A 10,267-nucleotide genomic window follows, 5' to 3' on the forward strand; every position below is an offset into this window, starting at 1 on the left:
CTAACTACATGTATCTAATGGGAACTAGAACTGGAACTAGAACTAATACATGAATTTATGGAGAACTAGAACTAAAACTAGAACTAAAGAAGTGACTCTAAAGGGAACTAGAACTAGAATTACTCCAAGAATCTGAAGGGAGCTAGAACTAGAACTGAAACTAATTTAAAGGAATTGAAAAAACTAAACTAGAACTAGGACTTTTGAACTGAAGCCACTTAGCTAGCAAAGACAATATCACATGATTCACACATATTGGATGCTTTTACTAACAAAATAGACTCTAGCTAGGACAAGAACTACATGTAGACCAAAGTACTAGAACTAAAACTAGAACTATATCAGTTGCACATATAGTACTCATATTAGAACCAATACTATAGTTACAGGTTTAGTCCTAGAGCTAGAACTAGAACTATTTCAATTACAGGTTTAGTCCTTGAACTAGAACTAGAACTAATGCTAGTTACGGGTTTAGTACTGGAACTAGAACTAATAGGTACAGGTTTAGTATGGAACTAAAACTATAGAACTAATTTTAAAAACAATTAAGAACTAGAACAACACTACTGAGTACATGTATAGGAATTCAGGGTTATCTGGTGTTTTGATATTGCATTTTGTACACTGTTCGTAGATGTACATGAAAACACAGTAAGTAAAATTATTACTTTCTTTAGTACAACTGCAATATATCCAGTTTTAGCATATAATCTTGATAGTCCATCCATTTGTTTAATGACAGCTGACAGTGATGGTACCAGCTCATTGGTAAGTATTGATACTGATACTGCTGACTGTATCAAGTCCATCTGTGTCTGTATGGAAGTCAAATACCAAACTTTGTCTTTACAACCATTAAATGCTTCTGTTAATCTATAAACAAAGAGATAAACAAAGGGATACACATGTTACACGATAATAGAGTAACAAGACACACAAGTACCGTATAGCTAGAAATTTCTGTGGCCCACAATTTCTGCGAATTGCCAAAAAATGGCTTTTGCGGATTTTATTTTCGCAAATTCACTTGATCACACTACTGATCAATGGCTGCTCTTCACTACTTACCTGAACTATAGTTGATGATGACACAAAGCTCTATCAGTTTAATAGGCAAGATAGGATTACTCTTTGACTCTGCTTAAAATTGTACTGGAACAGTACGTACCAAGAACACGCCAAGCACTTTACTATAATTACACTGAGAAAAGGCGTGGTGAGCCACACCTTTTAATTTACCTATTTTTGAGGATTTTTTTGCGATTTTGTTCAAATTCCCAAAATTTGCAAAATTTGCAAAAATTTTGGGCCACAGAAATTTCTAGCCATACGGTAGTTCAGCAAGTTACATGTACACTGAACTTGCAAACCAATTAACAAACCAAAGTTACTATGAACTTCAAAAGGGACTGTCTAAATATAGGTGTCTTGTATGGTTATGTACATTAAACAAGCAACTGCCAGGTTGCAAGGTCAATGCAAATAGCTGTATGCTAGCTTGCAATTCAGAATACCATAATTTGGGAAATTTCCAATTAGAAAACAAATTGGATAATTAATTTTCAATAATTTTAATTTTCGGATAGCCATCTTGTTCCGAAATTAAGTTTAATTCTAATATTAAGCAGTAATAGTGAATGACTCTGAAGAGACATTAAGGAGTTCAATGGTAGACCAAGAGAGAGTGAGCATGAGCAAGAAATAAAAAGTAGCGGGCACAGAGAAGTACTGAAGACAGCTAAAGTCAATTAAGCCACATGGCAAGGATACCAAAATTCCTTTTTACCCAAACGTTTTAATATTCAATTGTTTAAAATTTTAACTTTTTTTTCAAATTTTTCTACTCATCTGAAAATTAAAATTGTCTGAAAATTTCCCAATTTACAGTATATACAATAGTAAAACATCTAAAACATACTTTACATTATGTACACACATATAAACTTTATTTTTATAATGCTCTCTGTCATGTAAAGAATGAAATGTAATATAAACTGTGCCTATGGCTGATGGAAATTACAATAAACATTGTACATGTATTATACCCATAATATAACACTATAACCCTTTAAGTAATGACACACATACATACATGTACTTGTATCGTACTGTGCTAGCTAGGCTAGAGTACACTAGTGTCAGGAACAAATTATACCTACATGTACACGTATTGTTCTACATATATGTAAAATTGTAAGTCAACTTTTACCGTATACATGTAGCTAGAAATTTTGGAGTGTTAAACTTGGCGAATTGACTTCAAAAGAGGTTTGGAGGTCAAAATTTTAGTGAAATTTTAATTCTGTGCATGTTTCCATGGACTCTATCAAATTGGAGATTAAAAATTTAGCAAATGGACCTCAATTCGCCAAATTGGCCATAATCTTACTCCACCAAATTTTCTAGCTACACTATATGGTACTGTATATATCACTCACATGTACATGTACATTGTGTATACAACTGACACACATGAATGCACAAGCAAGAGTCAGCTGAGATACTACAATTATAAGCACTTCTAACATCTGCATGTAGCTAAATGTATCAATGCTAGCCATAGACTTACAAGTAAACTTATAGCAGTCTACATACATGTACATATCACTCAATACTTTTTAACTTAGGAAACATTACAAATCTAAGCATGCATGTCAATGTACAATAAGTTTATTACATGTACATGTACATAATACTTACTGAGTATCAACTTGTCTCCATTTTTTAATATGTTTTGATTTTGCAGCTGCTAATGTTGCTATGACTGATGTGCTTTCCCTCCACTTCAACTGTTCAATAACAGAAAATAATAAAATCTGTCTTCTTTCCCATTTCTGCTTCTCTGCCAATGGAAGACCAAGTGGATCTTCCATCCTTTAAAAAGAAGATAATGAGGCAGCAGAGGAAGGAAGAGCAATGAAAAAACATTACAAGTAGTAATTGAAAGCTGCAAAATTTGCCAAATTAGAACTACCACGTGCATTAAATACAACTAATTATATGTAATGTGCTTGTTCTTAAAGTACACATAAATCACATACATAGTTATTTAGGTAAATTCTGTACATGTACAGTATCTCTCTACCTTTCATCAGTAGTATCTATTAATAATCCTTCAATAACTGCAATCCAGTCAGCCATAATAGTCTCACATTCACCAATAGCTTTATCACTAAGAGACATTCTATTACCAGCCACTTGAAAATGCATCAATAAAGACTTAAGAGAGGGAGAAGGCTGACGCAAGAGAGGTTCTTGACTCAAAGACTGCGTAGCCATTTCTTGTATGAGAGAGGTTAATTTATCAAAACCAGAAAGAAAGGATACTACACTTTCTTTAGAGCACTCACCCCAATTACTCTGTGAGTGAAGAAGAGGTGAGTAGGCATTGGAAAGTAACATAGAAAGAGATGTTAGTACAGACTGCCTTATCTCTCCACAGTAGAGCTCCCTGTCAATTGTAGACGAATCAACCTCTTTAACTGGATCCTTCCTCAACACGTATAAACAAACTCTGTCATTTTGAACTGACGTAAAGAAGCTTTTAGTGATCTTAGACGTAACTCTGAGCTGCCTGCAAAGAGCACTAGAAGATCTACCAGTGTCCTCGTCTCTATTTTCCTCGCAGTAAAAGAAAAGCTTCCTTGGTTCACCTGGAGAGAGGAACTTAGTGATTAGCTCTGCTACCTCAAAATCAGCAAGAAAGTCCTCCAATACTGATGGATTGTCGTATCCGCCGAAACGAAACGTTTCCTGGAGCTTACCAGCGAACCAAAGAACTCTCTCGTCCATGCTGGCCCGCCAGAGAACAGAGAGAGAAATGTGGTTGCCCTTAGCAACTTAAATTCAAATTGAGCTGTTGTCATAGTAACGATGGGCTCTATTTAGAATCAGAAAACCTGAGAAAGGCAGAAAACAAACTTCTGATGGATTCTACAAAATGTGCGAGTCGTTGTACATGTACTTCCAAGAATAACGATCTGGCTAAGACGACCAGTGGTGATATTAACAACTCACCCACTCCTTCTTTTGTAGTCTCTCAAAGAACTCTGACAGTACACGCTGAAGGGGAAGTAACCTCAGAACCTGATAGGTACACACTGACCATAAACATTACTAGTATAAAACTGAAATTAGAAGACGCACAGTTAAGTGTCAAGAGAAGATCTGATTATATCCTACAAGCTATTCGTAATCATAATTTCAATAATAAGTGTATCAAAGTCCTTGAAGAAGCAGTCAGACTGCCGGCATCAGTCAATAATCGAGACACAGAGCAAGAGAGTCACCAGGTCAAGTGTATTATTAATATTGAAGGGGATGAAATGGAAAAAGTATTAGCGATAAAGAATCTACTTGTTGAAAAAATGGATGCTAATGTTGTATGCAGTGCAGTAGGTTGTTATCACAGTCCTGGACACAAAGCAAAGAAATGGTAAGGGAGGTAAAGAATGTGGTGTAATTACATTTTGGTGTGGTGCTCTATGTACATGCTGTTCATATATGTAACGCAAAATGAAGATTATGGCATATACAGCATAATATGTGTACATGTATCAAAAGCCATAGCATAATTCGGGCAAGTTTTACTGTGGTTTCAGAGAGATAACAACTATTTAACATTGAAGCTAATAAGTTACTTAATCATTTTTTACTGTAGATGCATGTATAACTAATCCATGGATAATTTAATTAATTTTTTTAACTACAATATAACCATGATCAGACTTTTTGCCAAGAGGAAATTAATTTGGTACCTTTATATAATGTATGTTTTCAATTCCTACTTTTTATTCATTATAGTGAAGAAGCATTTAAGTGTGCAGTATCACTAGCAAAGGCAAAAGCAAACTCTGTTACACAGTCACTTGGAGTACAGTTAGGATCAATTCTGAATCTAATCGAAGAGGGAAGAGCGGTGGAGAACAAAGACACACAGAATTATTGTATTGATATTAAAAACTACTGTATTTTAACATACACTACTACTGTATCTGCTATTTTTGAGGTATTACCAATCAAAAGGAGGAAATAATTTAAAACTACATTCACTTTTGTTTAATACTTGAATCCTCTTATTGTCATTATAGCCCTCACCAAATACATGTATTTGTGTAGTTGAGAACAATTTTAATTGTTTACTGGTTCACAAATTCATTTTTGCCATTGTATTAATGAAACTGAAGTTATTGCAAAATAATTATTATTCCTGTTTGCTCTTGCATGCATTTATTTATAATTACAAGCTGCATTCAATAATCAATGTATGTGTATACATCACAAACACTAAAGTTCCAGACATTATAGTACTCCATTTCAAGCTGAGCTCAGTGATTCTTTCACTTGGGTAGACCTACTTTTCTGGTTGGGATGTAGAAGGAGTTTAGAAAGTGATTTGTATGAAAAACCTTCTGAAGCTGATTCCAATGAACTACTAGCCAAATTTAACAAGTACATGTAATATGTACTGAGAATCTTATTATAATAGTCTCTAATTTCTAGTAATTTTATAAATTGTAAAGGGCCTAATCAACAGATATTTTCATTACATCCTTTTATAATTTATATTTGTTTTGCATCTACAGATATTGGAGTTTAGAGCTGCACGAAAGAAGCATGGAGAGTCGCCAAGAATGTTGTTAATATTGTTCAAAATGTTTTGGAGTTATCATCTTAAACAAGGACTGTTCTTGTTTCTTGAGATACATATATAATCTTATGGATATTTTCTTTAGATTTGTATGTATTTATTAGGTTAGTTCTTATATTACTACATGTAGATCTATGTCTGAGATGATAGGATCACTTGCTGACTATTTTACTCTTTCATCTCCATCAACTGATGGCACACGTGATGCTTACATATGTATGCAGTGGGACTGGCTTTATTGTCTACTGCTATTGTCTTTTTTCATGCTTACAATTTTCATGCATCATATTTATTTGGGATGCTTACAAGAATTACAATGATGTCTGCTTTATACCAAAAGGTGAGGTACACTTTTGAGCATTGAATTCTTTCAAGGCAGCCTAATAGTTACAATTCTTTTTGCATCTAACTTTTAGGTACATGTACTCTCTCTCTCAGTCAATCTACAGTGAGTCAGAAGACTATTGGTCATATTGTTACCTTAAGCCTACTATTTTTAGCGTCTACTAAATTAGCGAGAGAGCTTTAAACCATTAAATTAAATAGACGCCAAAATAATTATTATTAATTATAATTGTTATTATTTATAGTTAATTTGGTTAAAAACGCTAAAATTAGTAACGCTAAACATGACTTTTGCTGATTTCGCTAAACATGACTTTTGCTGATTTCGCTAAACATGACTTTTGCTGATTTCGCTAAACGCAAATACATGTAATAGTAGGCTTAAGGTAACTTGGCATCCAATGATGTCCACAAGTTTAACCTGGTCTGTATACATTTTGTAAATGCATGATTGACCTCATTTTACCTATACTCCTATAGCCATTTCTCTTTTGTCATTATTACTGGATTGGTCCCACACATATAACAGTAGTCACTTACCTATTGTATCATGAAGTGCAGTGGAGTGCGTTTGTTGCTACTGTTCTTGTTCTACTTCACATTCCTCTTCAACTGACAATTGCTTACTTCTCTAGCAAGCTAAGGCAAGGCAGTACATAATATATTACCTCATATAATTAGATGTTATTCACTTGCTTTCAGTTTTTTCACTATTAGCATTTACATTATTTATATTATTGTTTTCTGTTAATAGATTGAATGCTGCAAAGATGACAGATAAGAGAGCAAAGGTCATGAATGAAGTTATTAGTGGAATAAGAGTTATAAAGATGTATGCTTGGGAGTTTGCTTTCAGTAATGTAGTCACAGCAATTAGAAAGTAAGAAATCAACATTATTCATGTGCATTTAAATAATTGTAAATTTCTTTTTAGGAGTGAAATTTTAATTGCCAAATATTTTATGATTCAGGCAATCAGTTTGACTTGTGACACAGTCACCATTTCATTGATTAATGTTTTGCCTGTTCTCTGTTTATGTTAATACGTCTGATGCACAGATCACTCCAAGGAAAGTCTTTATTGCATTTTCTTTTGTAAGCTATCTTCGCAACTCTCGATCTCCTTCAAATTGCTACATCAGTAATACAGCAAGCAGCTGCTCTTGTTGCCAGAATGAGAATTAAAGTAAGTAACCTATTGAGTTGGTATATACATGTATCTAATTGATTAAAAATGTTACTTGTGAACTAGAATTTCCTTTTGCTGGATGAGTTAGAACAATTTCAAAACTATGGTACATTTGAAGCTAATTCCCTTTTACATGTGTGTCACTACTTTCCATTGACAGATTTGTGTAATCAATGTATTACTCTTGAGTCACTTTCATCTTCTAATGAAGAACTTACTAACTTTGTGAAGGTACAAGGACTAACTGCTTCTTGGTTGATGAATGCTGATAAATTGACTCTTAATGATGTCTCATTTACCCTCTGGCATTTCAAAAACATGTAGGAAAAACCATTGCTAGCCGTAGCTGGTAGTGTTGGTTGTGGTAAGGTTAGTTCAAAACTTTTTTTAATGATCACAGTGATCAAACTTACACACACCACATTGTCTACTCTTCTTCAGTGCCTCTTGAAAGAGCTACCTGTTTTGAGTGGCACAGTAATGGTTAAAGGATCAGTAGGGTATGCTAGCCAAGAAGCATGGGTGTTCTCAGCTACACTGAGAGACAACATACTCTTTGGTTTACTATATGATTGTGACAGATATAATATTGTAATAGAAGCGTGTGCTCTTGAGAAAGTATTTTGTATGTGTACTTATTACATGTACTTATTGTATTGTTTACATAGGATATTGAGCTACTTACCTGAAGGTGATTTGACTCTAGTAGGAGAGAAAGGAGTGACTCTCAGTGGAGGACAAAAAGCTAGAGTTAATATAGCCAGAGCAGTCTATAGTCAAGCTGATGTTTATCTTCTTGATGATCCCTTGAGTGCAGTAGATGCTGCAGTCAGTAGACATCTGTTTGAAAGGTAGATACATGTATCTTGTACATGTGCATCTGTAAGTTTGTATTTTTATGGTGTATTCGTATTCATGGAATATTATTAGACAAGATTGTTATACTAGTAACTCATCAAATGCAATACCTTGAGTAGTGTGATGCTATACTTGGATTAAAAGAAGTGGCTACATTTTGATATGTATGTACTCATTAATTGTGCTCTTAATGTGTAGGGTTGTGTAGCTGTGTATGGTGACACTGATGAGGTTTTGAAAGACAACAGTGCAATCACGGAGTTACTAGTTGATAATGTGCATGTAAGTAAGACTGCATACATCTATGATTGCAATGTTATATCAGCAAGTAAAGCTGGACAAGAGAAAAGTGAGTTTCTAAAATTTTCAATAAAAAATTTAAGATAATAATTAATATTTTCAGATCATTTTGATAATTGTGAGAAAGATCCCGAGATTGAGTTTAAACCAAATCAATTAACAGCTAATACTCTATGTATTGCACATTATTGTCATCATATTTATGCTTGAAATAGGAAGTAGTTGAAAAGATGTCTGTTCCTCCTGAAGAAAGAGCTCATAGTACAGTATCCACCAAGATGTACATTCGTTACTTTTTAATTGGAGGGGGCTATTTGTTCACATTAGTAATCTTACTTCTTTATTTAATGACTGAGGTGTGTCTCATTGTCGCTTTAAAAGTTGCTATTTTTTAGTTTTGATTGAAAATGTACCAAACTTGCCAATTATGATTGAAAACTGCAAGAGACATCAAACAGCTCGAAGCAAAGAGTGAGTAAATTTTTGTATTTTTGCATATTCTAGCAGTTATATATTATAATTATAAATGCGTGTTTATAGCTCGGAGTCCTGTCTACTCTCATCTACATGTATCTGTTACATTACAAGGACTGCCTACCATTAGATCATATTCAATGCAGACTGAAGCAATGCATCTTTTCTACAAGTTTCAAAATCTACACACTCAAGCTTCCTACCTTTATAATTATTGTAACTAATAGGTAAGAGATGATAATGTCTCTTGTGATACTGTGATTCATAGTTATTGATGATGTAACAGTACATATACACTTTATTCATTTAGATGGTTTGGAATGAGACTTGATATTCTTAGCACATTATTTGTTGCATCTGTAGCTTTTGCATCTATTCCCCTGTCATCTAGTAAGTGAAGAGCAAAGAGAGTATTTATTTTGGCAAAGACAGTATTTTATTTTCACAAAGGGCAAACAAATTATTTATGTTGGTATTCATTTTGTATTCAGTGCTGGATGCAGGTTTAGTGGGGCTGGCACTTATCTATTCTGTATTACTCAATGGTGAATTTCAAACCTGTATCAGAGATGGTACTTAAGTAGAAAGTTTTGTTAGTCAACATGCAATGAAAGAAGCCTTTAATTTTTATCATATACCTTTAGGTGGTTTCAGCAGAGAGGGTGATGGCTCATGGTCCCTTGGAAACTGAGTCATCCTTAGAAACTGATCCTTCAGTATCACTGAGTTCAGACTGGCCAACCAAGGGACATATTGAACTGAAAGATGTCTCCTATTGTCACTCAAATGAAGGACCATTTGTACTTAGAGGAATTACATGTGATATTAAACCTAGTGAAAAAGTATATGAAACAGTGAATTATTATTTTGATAAATATTAGATTGGTATTGTGGGTCGTACTGGAGCTGGTAAGTCATTTCTCATTGGGGCATTGTTTAGACTAGCTGAACCAGGTGGTAGTATTAAAATTGATGGAGTAGAACTCACTCAACTGGGACTCCATGATGTTAGGAGTAATATGTCAATTATTTCACAAGTCAGTTTTATTTCATTTGGTACAGATAATCATTCTTTTGCATACTGCATGTAGGATCCGGTATTGTTTGGTGCATCAGTGCATTATAATTTAGATTCATTTAAACAATATAATGATGATAAGATATAGAAGTCATTAAAACAAGTATGGTTTTAGAATTATCTATCATATACACATGCATGTGTGTATATACATGTAGGTTCCACTAAAGAATGTAATTGATAGTCTTAAAGGAAGATTGGAGAGTAGTGTAAGTGAAGGAGGTGCCAACTTTACTGTGGGACAAAGGCAATTGCTCTGTTTAGCCAGAGCTCTCCTTCAAAACAACAATATTATCATATTAGATGAAGCCACTGCTAATGTAAATTTGGAGTGAGTTTGAGTTTTCATGTAGTTTCAAATAGTATCTTT

At 34.0% G+C, this 10,267-nt stretch overlaps 2 protein-coding genes, 2 long non-coding RNA genes and 1 pseudogene across 5 annotated transcripts in view; 4 read left to right on the forward strand and 1 right to left on the reverse strand.

Annotated features, from left to right (window-relative positions):
• Nucleotides 1–3,818, reverse strand: part of LOC100635578 (dynein heavy chain 5, axonemal-like) — a 78,217-nt gene extending 74,399 nt beyond the window's left edge. For both annotated transcript variants that reach the window (XR_002186304.1, XM_020001001.1), the window contains exons 1-3: nt 3,089–3,818; nt 2,704–2,877; nt 672–876 (exon numbers count right to left, since the gene is read on the reverse strand). Coding sequence is in view for 1 of the 2 variants with exons in the window: in XM_020001001.1 (XP_019856560.1) it covers nt 672–876; nt 2,704–2,877; nt 3,089–3,795 (1,086 nt within the window). In the remaining variant the exon portion in view is untranslated. The remainder of the gene's footprint in view (nt 1–671; nt 877–2,703; nt 2,878–3,088) is intronic.
• A 57-nt stretch (nt 3,819–3,875) lies between these two features.
• LOC105311897 (interleukin-1 receptor-associated kinase 1-binding protein 1-like) lies at nt 3,876–5,188 on the forward strand. The gene is made up of 2 exons (XM_011407964.2): nt 3,876–4,438; nt 4,807–5,188. Exons 1-2 carry the CDS (start codon nt 3,930–3,932, stop codon nt 5,036–5,038), a joined length of 741 nt encoding a protein of 246 aa, XP_011406266.2. The 5' UTR covers nt 3,876–3,929; the 3' UTR covers nt 5,039–5,188.
• A 503-nt stretch (nt 5,189–5,691) lies between these two features.
• Nucleotides 5,692–6,101, forward strand: LOC109580159 (uncharacterized). The gene is made up of 3 exons (XR_002186306.1): nt 5,692–5,757; nt 5,804–5,993; nt 6,070–6,101. It is a non-coding gene; the product is annotated as an uncharacterized LOC109580159 (long non-coding RNA).
• Nucleotides 6,102–6,548: 447 nt separating this feature from the next.
• LOC100635831 (multidrug resistance-associated protein 4-like) lies at nt 6,549–10,232 on the forward strand (annotated as a pseudogene).
• Nucleotides 8,071–9,359, forward strand: LOC109580136 (uncharacterized). Its single transcript, XR_002186305.1, has 6 exons — nt 8,071–8,191; nt 8,244–8,394; nt 8,449–8,816; nt 8,886–9,046; nt 9,130–9,209; nt 9,311–9,359. It is a non-coding gene; the product is annotated as an uncharacterized LOC109580136 (long non-coding RNA).
• Nucleotides 10,233–10,267: the final 35 nt, after the last annotated feature.

Source organism: Amphimedon queenslandica, unplaced genomic scaffold (genome assembly GCF_000090795.2).
Source record: "Amphimedon queenslandica unplaced genomic scaffold, v1.1 AMPQUscaffold_13124, whole genome shotgun sequence".
NCBI classification, from domain to species: domain Eukaryota; kingdom Metazoa; phylum Porifera; class Demospongiae; order Haplosclerida; family Niphatidae; genus Amphimedon; species Amphimedon queenslandica.

What these genes read in the sequence shown, in the direction of transcription:
- LOC105311897 (XM_011407964.2), top strand. Translation starts at nt 3,930, where the DNA reads ATGGATTCTACAAAATGTGCGAGTCGTTGTACATGTACTTCCAAGAAT. An exon ending in GGACACAAAGCAAAGAAATG is followed by an intron (nt 4,439 to 4,806) that starts GTAAGGGAGGTA and finishes TATTCATTATAG; the next exon opens with TGAAGAAGCATTTAAGTGTG.